Source organism: Filicampus tigris, chromosome 8, assembly GCF_054856515.1.
Source record: "Filicampus tigris isolate MCC_2025a chromosome 8, RoL_Ftig_1.0, whole genome shotgun sequence".
NCBI classification, from domain to species: Eukaryota; Metazoa; Chordata; class Actinopteri; order Syngnathiformes; family Syngnathidae; genus Filicampus; species Filicampus tigris.
In genome coordinates this window covers 7,318,674-7,337,069 of record NC_141224.1, presented here as the reverse complement: position 1 = coordinate 7,337,069, position 18,396 = coordinate 7,318,674, and the positions used below count along the sequence as shown (strand labels likewise).

At 43.4% G+C, this 18,396-nt stretch overlaps 1 protein-coding gene across 5 annotated transcripts in view; it reads right to left on the bottom strand.

Annotated features, from left to right (window-relative positions):
* cicb (capicua transcriptional repressor b) overlaps nt 1–18,138 on the bottom strand; it is a 47,797-nt gene extending 29,659 nt beyond the window's left edge. For 4 of the 5 annotated variants that reach the window (XM_086039343.1, XM_086039345.1, XM_086039346.1 and 1 more), the window contains exons 1-2: nt 17,900–18,138; nt 4,014–7,805 (exon numbers count right to left, since the gene is read on the bottom strand). In XM_086039343.1, coding sequence (XP_085895469.1) covers nt 4,014–7,716 — 3,703 coding nt within the window. In that variant the 5' untranslated portion in view covers nt 7,717–7,805; nt 17,900–18,138. Of the gene's footprint in view, nt 1–4,013; nt 7,806–9,433; nt 9,584–17,899 lie in introns of those variants that run through there. The other variant, XM_086039344.1, reaches the window with a different exon arrangement.
* Between the last annotated feature and the right edge of the window lie 258 nt (nt 18,139–18,396).

Below are 18,396 nucleotides of genomic sequence, written 5' to 3'. Positions count from 1 at the left end.
ACGTCGTCAAGACAACACCCATCTCTCATACATTGGCCAACGTATTCAGAATAAAGTTGAATAACAAAACTGCAATTTACAGACTAGTGCATTTTCCCACTCATTCATCGTTGCGACATGTAAACGTGTGACTTTATTCATGTTAGGGTGTATGCTGGCGTCACACTAATAAACCGTCGTAGTTTGTGCAATATGTCTGGGGAATACAGGCTAGTTAATAATGATGCGGACTAAAAGCTTGTCAACTGAATGTTAACCGATCATCCAGGATGTCACGTTTGCCTTGCTCGATTAAGTACTGAGTGTGTGCGTGCGTTTATATTTGTTGGTTCAACTCGGCGACTGTTTTCTGTGTGTGCGTGCGTGTGAGTGTGTTCAACCTTTTGTTTAGCGTGCTTGCGCGGTCGCCAAGTTTTCCTCATAATCCATATGGCTTGTGGTGCAACAGAATTGTTCTTCACGGTGACCGTTTTGGCACATCTAACAATGTTATTCCCACCGACGTCATTCTTATCAACTCCAAACCATTTACAGACTACGGACAACGTGGACTCGCGCCTCGCTATAAACCCCGCTAGACACTCCTCCATGAAATGAGGAGGAAAAAGCTCCGCAGAGTCACGTGACTGGGGCCTGCCCGCTGATTCGGCGAATGATTATCACTTCCTCCTCCTCTGCCATCAACGCACACAGATTTTTCAGCATTTCCTCCAACTTTGCGGCCGTCGGCTGACTCGCTTCGAGGCAGTATTAATACTCGATAATGTAAAATTACACATCGTGTAGGCAAGATTGACGATGATATCGATAACGATAACTGCTCTAGAGTTTACAGACAAAGTGCTGCTGAATGAACTTTGGAATCTCCAAGAGAAAATGGAGGACGTCTCAAGAGAATTCAGTGTTACTCTTGTACAGAAAATATCTAATGCACTTTAATTAGTGCTCGAATAAACAACAGGCTTCAATCAAGCCATGGCATCTGTAGAGCTGAGATTTACGCCCAAGAAAGTGAAAGACATCAGGAAAATGTAGTCTGATTTTGTGCGAAAAGTTATTTTCAATTAAGACTGCTAAGTTAAGTGCTTCCTCAACCTGTAGCCTCCGCTCTCATAGACACCACAACCCAATAAACTGCCATCTGTGTCAATTGAACAATTGCCACACCTCAAATGGGCACCGCCATTACTCCCCCTCACTCCGTGGCAGTAATTAACTTGGTCATGACTGATACCATTCGGAATGATCAACGATTTAGCACAACACACCGCCGGCAGTGCAGGCATGTCATCTGTAAAGCTGACGTTCACGGTCGAATTTAAAGACAGAAGTGCTGCTTAAACATTGCCGCGGGAAAGTTAGAGGTGTTGCAAGTCACTTTTTTAGTGGATTTATTCCACGATGGACAAACATGATTGGGAAGCCTTTGCCAGGGCCCCAGGAATGTCGGGACAATATTTTACAATTGTTTTTGATCGGGAAATGATACGTCATCCTGTAAAGATGGAAAATGCAAGCACAAAACATGACTATACCTAATGTATTGTCTTTTATTGTTGTTCTTCTGAGAGATTTATTGACGGTTGGCAAACTATCTTAATGGTTCATTAGCACCACCAACTGATATTGTCGTTCTGCTACAAGTAATTGATGGTGGCCAGAAGTTTGCTTCCGCTATCTAGCTGTGGGGGTCTGACACACTTTTATTTTCAATTTAAAACGACTAAAAAAAACTGACAACATAAAACGGTCAATCGACACTGCTTGTATCTCGAATGACTCGTCAAGACACAATTGACTCTCAAAAGTTGCATTTTTTGGGGGTGAAAAACAAAAAAAAATAATCATTTTTGAGTATTTTCAGATTTTTTTTTTTTTAAAACACACACATAACCTCGAGTATCAAATCTTGTCATTGGTCAATGACAAAATATTTTTTGTATATTAAGTGTTTGTATTTAATAACTAAAGTAACTAACAAAATATCAGTATTTATTATTGGTAGTTTGTTTTATAACAAGCAATATTATTTTATATTGTGATAAAACATACATTAGCATAAATAAAAGCCTCCCTGCTAGTAAACAACTTGCCCCTAATTGACCTCTGCTTCTCTCTGCACATGAGTAAACAAACACCCACTGCTACTATTTAAGGGAATTCAGTCGTTTGGAAAAAAATATATAATAATAATAAATGACATGCCCTAACTCATGAATTTGTGTCCATTATGTTTGAGGTGCGTGTTGCTGCAGGGACCAATATTTCTTTTTGGGAGCACACCACTGTGAGGGGTCTAAAAAATTGAAACTCAAAATAGTTCTGTAGATTACGAAGAGAACACGGACATAATAAACACGCATATTTAGATATCAAGCCGCCTCGGTATGTACTGTACCTGCCCACACATTGTTTCACTACGTCTTGGCCTGAGTCACTCATAAAACAAACACACACACGTTGCAGATGTCAGAGGACCTGCACGCTAAATAAAGCTGTCGCTCATGTTCAAGCAAAATATTGACACGTGTGTCGTTTTTATTCCTCCGAGCTGGCGCCTTCTCCCTATCTTTCTTTTTTTCTCTCATTAATTTAAAGCCCATTTTGTCTGTCTCAGCCATCAAAACAGCAAATCACCACCAACAAGCTGCTCCTTAACTGGCCTACATTCATCACCTTGCATAGCCACACGTGCTGTCGTCATCAAATGTTCATTTCTACTCCAGCGCTCACTTTTGTTTTGGATTCCAGAGTCTCTAACCGTGATTTTTAACTTTGTATTTTTCGACCTGATCATTACCATCTGTCTATAATGACTCTATAATGATATGTAACGTCGTCAAAGCTAATCCCTGGAACACGTCTAATCCCCACAAACACACCAACGTCTATTCTCTTTCCTCCTTCTCAGTTCCAAATGTGCGGATAAATGCAAGACTCTTTTACTAAATCACTATTGATGCTTTAAGGCACATGTCAAACTCTAAGTCTGGGGGCCAGATCTGGACAGCCATATCTTTTTTTGTGACCGACTAAAGCAAATCAAGAGTGTCTACTTCATGGTTCCTGCTCAATCGGTTTGTACTTTTCATTTTGTCTGAAAATCGGGACTAAAATTGCAATTTTACATCTAATACCATTTTTTTCCTTTCACCAATTCCCTTCTTAACATAAATCGAACAATAGTGTTTATATTTGGTTTCTCCTAATTCCCTTGACTTATGATTTCAAGTTCTGGTTATCATTAAAAAATATGTAATAATGAAAAGTAGGGGTACTTGTGTATACGTTGATGAGGTGATAATACATTTTTCTGATTTTGATTTTCCTCTAATAGAAACCATAACTTACTTTGTACAATGTGGCCTGAGATGCAAAAGAGGTTGACGCCGCTGCTTTAAAGGGGAAAAAAAGAAGAGCACTCTGTCATAAATTAGTGCCATTTTAGCGAGCGTGCTGAATTTTGGGACATCAGCTGTGCAATATTAGGTCTGCGCGACAAATCGCAGGTGCTTGTACGGGTCACATAACCAGCGGCTTCGGCGTGACACACAAGAAGGACGAGCATATGGGACGACAGCATGTCGACTAAATGGACATTCTTTTGCTGGGCTTCACTCCCGACACATGTGGATCATGCCACCTTCGTGCTTCTATACTGTCGTTTCAACAAAAGAAGGTAAAGTTGTAATGTTACATGATAATGTTTTAACATTACGTCATAATATTATGAGACTAAATCCAATTTTAATAAAAAACATTTTGATAAGAATTAAGACATAATGTTACAAAAATAAAGTTGTAATAATAAGAGAAAAAAAAACATCTTCTTGTCACCGTCATCCTTTTTACCTTTGTTTTCATAACATCCATTTTCCATCACTATTTTTGTATTATATCCTAGTGCACATAACCCATTACAGAAAATGTGCGCATTGCTATTGCATGGTGACAAAATCGCCCTTTGATGTCCCTCCCCTCATGTGAACCAACACAAATGCAAGCGTTCTCACCTGTGCCGGGTCGTCCCATGATAATGTCCTTTCGCGGCGCAGGGTGAAGGCTCTCCACGGGCAGGATCAGGGGCAACAGTGCCGTGGGGGAGGGGTGGCAGGGGACAGGCTGCTGCACCTCGCCCTCAAAGCCTCGGGTCTCCCCTCGTTCCCCGGAGCTGTCCGCGCCGCACGGACCGGCGCCGGCGACCGTTGTGCTGACGGTGACCGAGAGGGCCTGCAGCGGGGCGGCGGTAGGCATGTCCGATGTGGGCAGAGAGGACGGGGACACTAGCAGCAAAGTTTGGGCGGGACTTCGCAAAAGGACGGTACCATTGGGGACCGGGGCTGCTGCAGCGTTGATAGGTACGGGAACCTGAAGGCCAGAAATCGGTTGCGGCGCGAAGGTGGTTATGCCGTTGTCTTTGGGTAAAGGAGGTTCGACCCCTATGTCATTTTCACCTCTTTTTCCTAAGGGGCACTCTATGAATTTTGTCAGCGGAACGTCAGGATTCCTCACAATGACAGGGGAGTCACGCAAGTTCTGCTGGGACACAGGGACCACGCGACGATGCCCTCCGTCAGGGGTCAGAGGGGACGGAGGCACCGGGGACACGAGTAGAGGGGGAGGGGAGGCAGCAGTGGAGGACGGGGGCCTGCTGGAAGAGGGGGTGGTGGCACCCCTTGGCCTCGAAAAGGTGGGTGTGTGGGAATGTGATGCCGGTGTCTGTGGGGACAGCACTCTGAAAGAGTTGTTGAGGTCGCCCTGCTCCAGCTCGGTCTTGGGTGTGTAATTGTGGTGGTGCAGGGGCAGGGGCGGCGGAGGGGGTGCGTCTGGCTTTCGTTTACTGGGGCTCATCGGAACCGTAAACGTCAGGTTGCTGTGAAACGACGGCTGGATGCCTGAAGCGTGTCTCTCCCGTTCTCCTCCCCCTGCTGGGGTGGTCGCCTTGCCGCCCCCTCCCCCTCCTCCTCCCGTGCCGCTTGGCTGCCTGTGCCGCCGGTGTTGAAGAACCGGCGAGGCGGTGATCGGTGAGAAGTTGGCCGGCCTGAAGCCAAACAGCGGGGAGGGTGAGGGAGAGGGGGCAGGGGAGAAGGGGGACTGGTTGGAGATGGGCGAAAAGGACGGGGTGCCAGAGCGGGAGCTTCCTAGCGACACCAGCATGGTGGCTGCCTCGCACTCGTCAAAGTCGAAGCGTGCCGACAGGTCGTGGGGGAGGACGCAGGGAAGGAGCAAGCGAGGTCTGGAGTCTCCCCTGCTACTCGTCTCGCTGCTCTCCCTTGACGTGTCATCCCATTCGAACTCACTGCTGGCTCTGCCCCGCAGGTCAGACGGCGTCACGGTCCCTGAGCTGCTGCCCCCTCCGACCCTCTCCGCTCCTCCGGCGGCCTCAATCTCCTTGGTCCTCATCGACAGGTGTCTGGAGCAATAGCCGCGACGCTGGGACTCCTTCATGCAGCCCTCCCTAGAGCACAGCCTCCTCCACTGCTTGCCGTTGAACTTTTTACGAATGCCATTCTGGGTGCACACAACGTCGCCCTTCTTGTATTTCTGAGCCAACGAGAGGGGCGTCCTGGAGCGAGAAGAGGTAGAGGAAGTCCCCCCTGCGGACAAGGGTGTCGGGGTCTGACTGGGAGTGATCTTGGCTGGAGGTAGATTTGGCGCAGTGTTGTTCATTTCGGAACTGAGTAAGGCAGGTGAAGGAGGAGGCTGCGGGCTTGCTAGGGTGGAGAAATTCGGGGGGCCCAAACCCCTCACCATGGAGAGGTGGGGTGAGGACGGGTGGTAGCTACTGGACTTGGAAATGATATTTCTGTGCTGTGACATGGGAGAGTTCGCCTTGGGTACAGCGGACATGTTGAGACGAGATACCTCAACGTCTTCCTCTGGGATGTTGACTTGTTTCGGTCTTTCTCTGTCTGAGTAGACTGTGCTGCCCCCCCTACTTGGAGTAACGGTGGAGGGATGAGGAGGCGGATGTACGTTTCCATAGGGATGCCCCGCGGCAACCCCTTGATGAGACAAGCCATGGCTCAGCCTTGCTCCCCCTCCCAGTACACCCATTCCACTACTCAACTGGCAAACCTCTCTCTCGACCTCCATCTCCTCCCTCCACTCTCGTTCTTCTCTTTCCCTCTCCCGCTCTCTCTCCCGCACCCCCCCACCCTCTAAGTGCGGGACATCCCAGGGAGGGGTGAGCAGTCTCAGACTCTGTCTGGAAACCCACACGGTCTGAGCTTTACTTTTATCTCCTTCCTGACGGCCAGTGCCGCCACCCAGGGTCTCTCCGTCTTCACTCAGAACCACCTGGTAGGGGAACGAGACACCAGGATGAGGGTCTACCTGAGTGACGACCCCCTCTCTGTACAGCAAAGGCCCCCCCTCCTCTCCACCAAAGGGCACGCAAACTTTGGTACTAACCGCTACAGGCGACATGCCAGGTGGGGGCGCATCCAAAACTAATTCTACCACGCTCCCGGATCCTGATGCTGTCATCATGGTTCCGCCATCAAAAGGATATTTAACAATAGTGTCCTTTCCTTGGAGTTGGACTTCAACACTACCCCCACTTACCTCCCTTACCACACCAGGTCTGAACACCGGGGAAAGGGGGCATGAGTCTCTCTCCTTGAACCCCCCCTGCCCTGGAATGCCGACACCGCTCTCCGTGGAGCTTCTTTTCTGGCGAGCCAATACTCTCTGGTTTTTCAAACCTTTAGCAAGTGCTTCAGCAAGTCCGCCACTATCGCTGAGCCTTTTGGGCAGCGAGTTCAGAAAGGGGCCAGGGGTCTTTCGGTTGCTTTGTCCGTTTGCCTCCGTCACATCGAGATCAGGGGAGTACTCACTGGCTGTGTCGGTGGAGGAAGAGCGCACTGAGTTGGGGGCCCCCTCTGATTCGTTCTCCCCCACCTGGGACTCTAGGGGGGCTACTGTCCTGAGAGCCCCACTATCCTCTGTGGCTTTACTGCTCACTTGTTGAACTGATGACTGATTACCTGAGCACGCATTACTTCTGCTATTTACACTGCTATTGGCCATGCTAGTATTATTTTTTGTAGCGTTTATACTAGCATCTGTTTTTTTGTTAATTATATGACTAATATTGTTGCAGTTCTTCAGATTATTGATAGTAAAATTCACACTGTCACCGATTTTGCTGTTGCTATTGCATGAAGTGTTGCCTGTGGGTGCAGGGCTGGAGGTAGGAAGGGTGGTGGGAGGAGTGGCATTGTTGGCAAAGTGCTCATAAGTGTATTTCTTCTTGGGAACGCGAGCCTTAAATGTGGCTGTTTTCCTGCTCGACACTGAAGCCGGGCTGGGGTTGTGGTTGGCGGCCAGGGGTGGCGTGACCGCGCTTTGCGGCGCGGCGAGAGAGGTAGGGGATGCTACGGAGTCGGTAGACGCGCTTTGGCATGCCGTCGCATCTTTCGCTGTCTTTGCCGCGTCCTTATCGGCTGACTCGGCCGGTTTCCTTGGCCAGGTCAACTCTCCTCTCCTGGGGGTATCGTTGTCTGCGGTCACCTCCTTGTGAAGGTCGCCCGTCGCGGGTGGGCTCTGTTTGGAGAAAGTGCTGGGTGTGCTCTGTGGGGTTTTGCTGGGTGACTCCCGTTTGATTCTTTTGGGGTCTTTCTCTTGAGGAGGCTTAGCGCCCGCTCTTCTTCGCCCCCCTCGGCCTCGGGATGACGAAGGAGATCGCCCCCGTTGTTTCTTGAACGGACTCATTTCTATTTCGATACAGATTTGTGCGGCGTTCCTCTGCGCTCTCACTCTCTCCTTTAAGGCACTTCTGTCTTGGCGTCTGTATTGCAGAGCTAGAAGGAAAAGAAAGACACACACGGTCATTTACTATCTCAATTCACACATCCATTTTTCTACTGCATACCCTGTTCAGGGTAGTGGGGAAGGTGGAGATATTCCCAGCAAACCATGGGCGAGAGTGGGCAAAGTAAATCCTGGATTGGTCACTAGTTAATCACAGAGTAAATATAAACAAACACACTTACAATCACACTCAGACAATTTACTGTAGTCTTCAATAAGCCATATACAGTATGCATGTTTTTCGGAGGAAAACGGAATATACGTAGATAACCAACGCAAACTCCATGTAGCCGAGATTTGAACTCAGAACCTTTAACTTTGAGGCAAACCACATGCCCCACCATGCCGCTCTCACTTCAATCCAAAATGTAATAATTGGCATGGTTGAACATTTGACATTTACTGCGTTGCAGTGTGTCGCCTTGTGTTGAGGATTTATAAACTTGACTCATGAAAGCTTTCCTGCGCCATATGCACCCGTTTGGCAAAAAGAAAGAAAGAAAGAAAGAGGACACCCAAGGTCGCTCTGCTGCCTTTACTTAAGTATCCCAGTGGCTGCCTTTACCAGGGGTGTCAAAATCATTGTCATTTTTTGCCAGAGCCCACATTGTAGTCCTGGTTTCCCTCAATTATCCGTTACGATTCTGAAGCCAAATAAATATATAGTATAATCACCACATCATTACATTTCATATATGCATCAAATTGGTTGATAACTACCTTTTAAATCAGAAGTCAAGCAAAATGGTTCATTCAACGATTGTTCAATGTTAAAAAAGCAACTGGATAAGTTACAGTGCTTTCAATATCGCAAAATGATCAACTCATTGCGGCCAGACATTTTGAAAGCATTTTGGCTGCTCTTTTAAGAACCACACATACAAACCTAACAAAAGAAAGAGTGGATTCTCTTTCACCAGAAAAAAAAAACATTGTTTACACCTTTTTCACAAATGTTTCTGGTCAAAAAGCAGAGAAAAGATGCGTTTTGTGAAAAGAAACATGTCAAGCAAAACAGTGACTTTGTCGCGAATATGTTTTGCTTTTGTGACAAACTATAAACAACGAAAACATGACTGAGAATGGCCTTTTCATGGCAAATGTTGTCATGACCGCGACTTGCTTGCTCTGTTTATACCATACATATGCAAACACTGATCAAGTGTGAGGCCTACACCTGTGCGACTTCCAACATGTTGGCATTTCTCTCCCTCACAATCGACATGATGGGTCGTGATTCGCCCCCAATGTTTATTTTCTACTCAGACTAATGCTCTGTCCTGATCTCAAATCCAAAGCAATGCAACGCTGCCATCTATAGGGATCTGTTAGTGATTATAGTGGTTTAGAAACATGAATTTCACAGTCCCTGCTATGCTTAACTCTTCAAAAATGAACTTGACAAATACATATACAGTACTGTTCATTACATCCGTGGCAGTAAACTGTTGGATTCAAGTTGGATATAAATGTCCACGGCAGTGAATGGGTTAAAAGAGAAGACAGCAATTTTGGTACAGAGTCGCAAGAAAACATGAAGTAGACTCACAAACACATACAGTCTCTGTCTCTCTCAAACGCGCACACACACATACAGTACAAGTGTAAAGTCTCATACGATAGGTCGCCGGATCTCCCTCGAGCTACTTTCACATGCGACGGAGGGGCTTTTTTCTCACGCTAGGCTCCACGCTGCGTCTTCAAACTTAGCATTGCAACAACAAACCGTTTATTTTGCCTTCCATCAGGGAGGGAAAGCGGCTGGCGGCGGTCCTGGGTGAGGTCACCCAACAACACAAGTGTGAGAGGGGGAGGTAGAGGTGGTGGCGTGCGGATGATTGTTAAGAGCGTTCTGGAGTAGTCACTGGGAATTTCCACAGCCTCTCTCTCTCGCTCTCTGACACACACTTTTGAGCATTCCCCGGTAGTCTTCCGACTAAAATTCGGCAGAAAGGAAGCCAAGCTGGAATAATGCGGGCAAAAGTGGGAGAAGTGTTGTTTTTTTTTTTTTTATCTGGCAGGATACTAGATGACAAATACAGACTGCGTAAACACACAAGCATGTGTTGTCCTTCAGTGAAATCGTGTACAAACATGTAGAAATGCACGCCTCCTTATAATTACAACACGCAACAAACTATACACTGAGTGCATACGCACATTTGCATGAGGTGACCTTGTTGTCAAAGACGACGTAAAGCAACATAGCGAGAACTAATCCTGTTTATCCTAAAAGACTAGCAAAATGACTTGTCTCTTTGACCCGCTTAATCAGAAACGAAGATTGTAATTTGCACTTTTTTCAGCTATTGTAATGACAATGTTATCCTTTACGAATTTCCATATCACGATAGTGAAGTATAAACATACTCTGAAGACATCATTCCTGGGAAAAAAAAATATTGAACCATTCAAGTGGATGTAGAAAATGAACCCATATTAAAATAGCATTTGTTTTGCTAAATTATTATAAAACGCTTTTTTTAAAATTACGTAATAACTGATAAAGAAAATATTCTGCTAAGGGTATTTTTTTAATGTACGACAAGCTTGTTGCATAAGCATGGAGGAGTCTTAGGGCTACAAATGTTTTCGAGTGAGGAGAATAATGTCACAGTCACACAATAATAAAATTGACGAGTGACGAGAATAAAATCATAAGGTTACAAGAAAAAAGTTTGCAGTCATACTTTCAAGAAAAATAGGTAGCTACTAGCTAATGTTACACAAAAAAAATTTGAAGTGACAATAATGAAGTTAGAGTATTACGAGAAAAAAAGTCATAGAGTGATGATGATTAGTAAAGTCTGCATATTACCAGAAATACATTGTGATTTTACAAGAAAAGTAATAGAGTGACGACAATAGAGTTTTGATATTATTCGAAAAATGCCACAGCATGACATGAATAATGTCATAATATTGCAAGCAAAACGTCATAATGTTGCAAGATAAAAGTTGCAGTGATGAGAGAAAAGTTGTACAATTATGAGAATAACATCAAATTATCACAAGAAAATTTTACAAGAAAAAGTTTGTGATAAATAAAAGGTTGTTCCATTATAATAATATTTATGTTTTTAATTCGTTTTCATTATGTTTAATATTTATTAAGTATTAAGTCGAATATTAAGAGAAAAATGTTCAACTATTAACAGAAAAATGCAATGTCACAGGAAAAAAACAGTTGTGCGGTTACAACTCATAAGATTAGTTTGCAATGTTACATGAAAAAAGTCAGAGTGGCCAGAATTAAATGGAAATGTTACGTATGTGAGAAAAGCCAGAAAGTTAAAAATAAATAGTCAAAGCATGATCAAAATTAATTCATGATATTATGAGGAAAAAAGTCATAGAGTGATAGAGTGGCAGAATAAAGTCATAATATAACTAGAGTGAGAGCACAAATCTAATATCACGAACAAATAGTTATAGCGTGACAAGAATTAAGTTACAATAAAATTTCACCAAAAAGTGGGTAAAGCAATGAGAATAAGCACAATTAGTATCATGAAAGAAAAGTCGTAGAGTGATAACAATCAAGCTGTAAGATAACCAGACAAAAGTATGACACCAAAAATGAGAACGCTCACAAGAACTGCTGTGGGCCACATCTCACGCTCACACACCAACTAACAAGCCAACCCGGCTCCAGATCCTGATGTCACTCGCTAGGCCATGCCCCATAAAGGCAGACATCTAACACAAATACTACAGTACGAAACAGTGATTCCATTTTACAGAACCTGTTTGTCTTTAAATTGTTGGCCTAATAGCATAATTGCCTCAGTCATTTTTAACTGCAGCAGTATCCCCCCAAAATATGGATAAATGTGCTTTTTTTATATGGATGCTTTTTTTCTATTTACACTTGTGCTTCTGATTTGACATTTTTTTGCTCACTTTTGTATATTTCCCTCCTATTTGTTGTTTTTTGTTGTTGTTTTTTTAAAGTACACTGATATTATTTTTTTACATGAGAACGACTCGCTTTATGCTGAAGGTGAAAACATTCACATTATCATCCTCCCTTCATTTGTAGACGCCGATATGACTTGAGGCAAATATGTGATCATGAAAACAAAGAGAAAAGCAGGAAGGAGAAGGCAGCTCTCGGCTGACCGACCGCTCCACCGAATCGCTGGTTGATCTCCGCTCGGAAAAAATGTGTTCGGTCATGCTCGTGTTGCCGTGTGTGAGTGTGTGTGTGTGTGTTCTCATTCTGTTGTAACACAGAGGAGTTAGAGGCCATCCTGGCATCTTGACCCTTCACTTAATTTTCAGTGCGAAGTATTTGGTTAGTAGCTTTGCCGTAGCAGTCCATCGAGTGATAAGCACGACGCCTTCTTTTTTCATCTCTGCTCCAAAAAAACAGAGAGCATCATTCTTGTTCACTCGAGCGAGAGATGTGAAATTCCCGGTGTAAATAGCGAGGCTGCCAAACTCACTCGAGGAAGAAATATACGATAATTAATGCATAAAAGGCTTGTTTTTACATGTCAATATATGGTTAACTGCAGGTGATGCAAACCCCAAGTCAGCTCAGTGAGCATTAAAAAAGAATTTACTCCACGGCTGTGTTTTGCCTTCTCTTTGGCTTTTTTTTTTTTTCACATCACCACAGAAGGGTACGAGTGATGGCCACAGAGCAGGTAATGGAACTTGTGACACAGACTGCTCAGTACAATTCATTCCACATCAATTACAAATACACAGTTTCAGTTGGCAGTTTTGCAGAAAATGACAAGAATTTGTCAAAACAGAGTCCGGTCTTGGGAGATCTCAAGTTAGTTATAAACACACAATGCGTTCATGTTCCAAAGAAATCCAAAATGACTTCTCTTCAAACCGATTCTACAGAAAAAAAGGATCGTAAGGTTCATATTATTCAATTATTGTCATCAATCACAAATCGCATCGTGCAAATTTAAAGAGCACAAATATTTCATTATCAGCTAATTCAAAAGTCATAATTTCTGTGATTAAATGATTGAGTTATTCACAGTGAACACGCATTAAGTGTGGAAAAAAAAGTTGTACGGTGTCAAAAATAAAAAGTCATGTGGTTATAAACGAAAAAGTTGCAATATTACCAGAAAAAAGTGAAGTTAAAATATTCCCAGAGAAAAAGACTATTTTTTCCAAAAAAGAATATCATACCATTGCAAGAAAAAAAGTTGTACAGTGGCAGGAAAAAAAAGTGAAAGTCGGCCGAAGTTTCCAGTCGGAATCGTACAGATTCGCGATGTATGGCGTACATGTTTGAAAAAGTGTCTCCACCTGTAAAAATTACTCCAAAAGCGTACAACTTGACAGGTATGGTATTTACGAGAAAAAACTTAAGAGTTAGGAGAATGAAGTCACAGTGTAACTAGGCAAAAGTCATAAAGCTATGAAAATCGTAAAAAAAGTAAGACGATTCAAGTTTGAATATTGCGTGAAATTATAGTGATGAGAAATGCGATAGTAATCACAGAGAACGAAATGTGCAACACAAGGTGCTCAGAATGAATAATGACACACACATGGGCAGTTAAGAGTTGCAGTTTGCCATTTGGCAGAAAATGTCATGAATTTGTCCAAATTGAAGTGGATTTTGCACTCAGGTTGAGAAATCACGTTAGTATTTAATGATACAAAAACTCTTCATGAGTATAAATCCAGGTATTCATTTCAATTTCATGTGTCATCTTCAAAACCGCTTACCCTGTACAGGGTTGCGGGAGGGTGCTGGAGCCTATCCCATCTGAATTCAGGGGAAAGTCGGACTACACCCTGAACTGGTCGCCAGCCAGTCGCAGGGCACACACAGACACCGTCATTGAGTGGGAATCGATCCCGCGCTGCCCGCACACAACTCAGGCGTGTGCACCACAACACCATCAGTAACCATTTCAATTTCAAATTTCAAAATTTCAAAATTGTAACAGCGTTACGTTCCTCTGGCAGTGACTTAACCCGATTTTGTATGCAAGTCAAAATGTAATCTCGCTTATCTATGCTAACACGCTAGCAAAGTCCCACAATTACTTGTTCTCGTGTTTAACTTCTTTTTAAACTTGTATGACTGTGAGGAATGTTAAAATGGTTTGACTTTGTTGTCATGACATTTATTTCTTTCTTTTTCTTGCAAATTTCGAATTGAATCTCATAACATTAGATAAAATAAAAAAATATTGAAGGCTTTTTATAAGCTTTTCTCGTAACTGTAAGACTTTACAATACAATACAACTTTATTCATATAGCGCAAACGTACTCGTACTACTTTGTTTTAGGCTTGAATGTTAAAACATTAATTAAACTGTGTGTGTATAGTTTATAAAGGTTATTATGGTGTCAGAATGAGCTTGGAACAGATGAATTCAAGGGTAAAAAGATTGTATTAAAGAAAACACACACACACAAACACACACACATTTTTATCACAAATGCTAAGGTCAGCTCTCCTTCAGTTCTTTTTCGTTGATTTAATAAATGTCATTTTTCTCCAATGCTTATACTCCCATTTGCACGTAATCTAAGCGCGGGGTGATCAAGGTGTTAGCTGGAGAGCGGGAACGTTACGGTGATGAGACAGACAAACGGCGGGCTTGTCGTTTCCATGGCGTTCAACCGGACAAACAGCGTCGAGATAAACAATGCAATCTCGGTGTCCTCTCACTACGTCAAACTTTACACACACATTGAAAACGCTTTCTCTCTCTGCCTCTCTCTTTGCCAAATTTACTGTGCGGTCATGCACACATTGTTAAAATCTCCCTTGTCTCTGACACACACACTCACACACTCAGGCTTTTTGAGGCGCATCAAAAAGGACATTTTCGGTTTAATCCATTCACGAAAAGGTAATTTCTAAATATAAAAGAGTGCAAATGTAGATTTTAGTGTGATTTGTTTTTTTCATCAACACAACAGGAGGCGGTGTGTGTGTGTGTGTGGGTGTGTGTGTGTGTGTACAATATTTATAACTCCCCTACTGCGACGCCCTAAAAATCCAAAAGGTCATAGGTCGCAACCTATGGGACCTGGGCCATTGCATTTAATCCAGCCTGCCATGCAACTATAAAAACAAAATAAATCTCTAAAGGAACTGCAAAAAAAATCCACAAATGCTCATAATATATACCAATAAACCGTCTAAAATGTCAGCCCCAACAGATTTTTCATAGGATTTAGGTCCGGGCTTGGGCTCTGAAGCTATTCTTTTGCTGATTGGAATGCTGAAAGGTGACATCCATGTTGTGCTTCCTAGTGGGCATTTTACACCCACGTTGCTTATCATACTTTTTTTTTTAATCTCCCCCTACATGTTTGTTTCAAACCTAATGCTCATAATTTGCAACAATAAACATCATCAATTTAGTGTGGCCCTCAGATGACTGAAATGGCCCCTGATAGAAAATGATTGTCTTATAGATTTTAGAGGTCAGGAATGTGACCCTCCCAAATGCCACGCAAAAGATTTGTCTTCAGTCACCAGTTTTCCTGATCATAACAGGTCACACACACAAAAATCACAAGGACCCATGCCTCAAATTAAACAGGAAGTCAGCCATTTTTGGTCGAAGCAGACATTGGGCAAATGCCATTCTGAATTCGCCCAAATGAGCCCCATTTGGAAGCAGGTATCCTGGACTGAAGGACGAAGCCTAATTGCGAGGACTTTTTTGTCGATGCCATCTAATGTAGGCGGCTCATGGTATTAATGTTTTCCCCTAACTTTGCCATTAAAAAAAATTAGGGTAGGGTTTGAGGGCCAGTCCATCCATCAATCGCTTTTCATGATTTCCAACAAATTCCAACAAGAATTTGTGCTAACACAGCTACCATAAAAGGACGCACAAAAACATCTCAAGGACCCAGGCTCGGAAAAGAAACAAGAAGTCAGCCATTTTGATTTGAAGTGGCCATTTTGGGCTGATTCCAGGGTACGGGAATTCACCAAAAATGAACCCCAAGTTATCCTAGAGCACTGTGCCACAAGAAATCATAAATTACATGCTACAAAGATGATTATTTATTGACCACAAATGACATGTCTTTGTTCATCTACCTGTATCTATGCCAGTGATGTATAGTGACAGTAGGGACGATTAAAGGCGCTAAGACCAAACAGCTGAAAATTCAGTTAACATATTTATCCACCTGTTGCCATTGAAGTCAACAGGCCCTGATTCCACACTGTAAGTAAATTTGACAAGATTTTAATAATTTCTGCATATTTTCTTTTCTTTTTGTCACATTTTTGTTTGCTAGTGTGCCGTAAAATTTATTTTTGGGGAAAAATATGTGACTTGGCTCAATAAAGGTTGGGAAACAGCTTTTTGGGGGCGGGGACATTTTTTTGTATCATCTCATGTCATCTCATGTGGTGTCAAAGTTTGATGATCATTTTGACCAGTGATTCTCAAGTGTGGTCCATGGGCTCCCTCTCCTCGTATGTGAAAGAATCACTGAATTGAATGTTCACACTGTGCATAATGTTAATGGATTTTTTTTAATCCAGTACAGCACATTTTTTTAAGTACAGTTCAGTTGTATTTAACTTTTATGTGAAAAACACTTGCATTTAATCTTTTAAAACTGTTTTTATTAAATCATGTTTTTAAGTACAATTTCTATTCAACTTTTAGGTGTAATACATTTTAATAGAATCATTATTTAAGGAATGTTTTTTTGTTTTCCTGTATAAGTGCCTACTGCTAGTTTATGAAATATACTTTAGGAATAAAACCTACCCCGTTTTCGATGAACAATTGGACCTACTATGCTACTATAGTTTAATGTTTGTCATTATGCTGGTGCTTGGAGATGATTTGACTTGAAAAATGAAAAGGGGATGCCATGTCGCTTCTTGCGGCTTTTTAGAATTTCGCTCATTGTGGATGTGGGGGACAGCTTTTGCCTTTAAGTGGGTCACACAAGCAAGAAGCAAGATGCGCTATAATGGCGTGATGAAATGTGACACGGCGAATGTTCATTTTGATGCATTACGGGCATTTCGGGGCTTGACAGGCTGCATTTAAATGCTCTTTTGGATCCGTATGAGACCCACGGGCCGTAGGTTGCTCTCTGGGATGTGTGTATTCTGGTTCCTATTGATCCCAGGTCCTCGATTGGGGATGGTCCAACTTGTCATCGTGGACATCAAGGTCCCTTCAAGAATCTATTTTTAAAAAACAAGCCAAAAAAAGCTGCATAATTGAACCGAAACTACCACTAAAATGTTAGCTGTGATGGTGGTGATGCAGTGCAGGAAAAGCCCATAGCTTTAGTACAACTATCATGTCTGTGACTCAAAGGCCAGCTCGTAGACAACACCTAAAAAAAAAAACTAAAAAAAAAAAATCAAGTAAAGTGACGTTTTTTGGGGTGATGGCAACGCGACAGGCCGGATTCCTACCTCTTAAACAGAAGAAAGTCACTTGCTCTCCTGTTATTAAATCAATTGCACTCTGACAAAAAAATGTCAGCTAGCAAAAGGAAAGCTGCTCGTTTGTAAAGCCTTCGTAGTACGCACGACTTACTACTACTACACGACAACAACGACGACGACGGCCACGCTAAAACTGGCCGAATTAGCATTTAATTCAACACATTACAGCTCCCGTTCGCCGTTGATAAACTACAAATAAATGTTAAGAAAGAGGTCGACAAAATGTCCCGTCGTGGCGGTTTTTAATTCGGACCGCAGTGCCGCGAAAAGAGCTCGACGTGTTTTTCGACTCGACGCCAACACGGAAAAGGTGGCGGAAAAAGTAGCGAAAATCCACCACAATGTTGTAATAAAGGCGTAGTAGTGTTATAGTTTGTGCCGGTTGTCATGCTTTTTTGTTCTGTGACATTTTGAGAAAGTTTTAACGCTTGTTGTTTAGCGTGTGTGTGTGCGTGTATTTGTATATATGTGTGTGTACAACAGCCTTTCGCCTCCTCCCCTTGTCCTGCCCGCTGAGCTGTTCGTTTCTCCGGGCAGAACCAGAACAACAACCCGGTAGTGTGGCATCTTCCCCCACTCCCGTAAAAGAAGCCTTTAAATCGACTGCGCTTCGCAGTCTCCCCTCCGCTAACTTAGTTTGAACTCACCCGAGCGGAGCTTTTTCCTCTTCAGTAGGGAAGGAGAAAAAAAGATTTATGGTCTTATTTTGCGGATGAGGCAGCCCGCACGGTACCCGCAAACATCCCCTTGCTGTCGGCTCAGAGGACTCTCAAGTCCCGGGGACGAGTTACTTTTCCCTCCCGTCAAACACCGCCAAGGTCCCCGGACTGAAACTCCAACGAGGGATACGCAAAAGTATCGCTCGTCTCTTTTCCACTACAGTCACAAAATGGTGAATGAACCACTAACAGCTGGGCGCAGCGGCCAATCGGAGTTCGCTGACAGGTACAGTAGCCAATAGGCGGCGGTGTCTCGAGAGGAGGAGGCGTGGTGATCTGTCAAGGTCCACTTGACGGACGGAGGGAGCCAGCCAATAGCGGCGGCAATGCTCAGGCAAACCGGCGTCCTGTCCCAAACTTTACAGTAGCCAATGAGAGCTCTGGGAACCATAGGAACAGCACGGAGGAGGGCTGAAGGGCGGGAC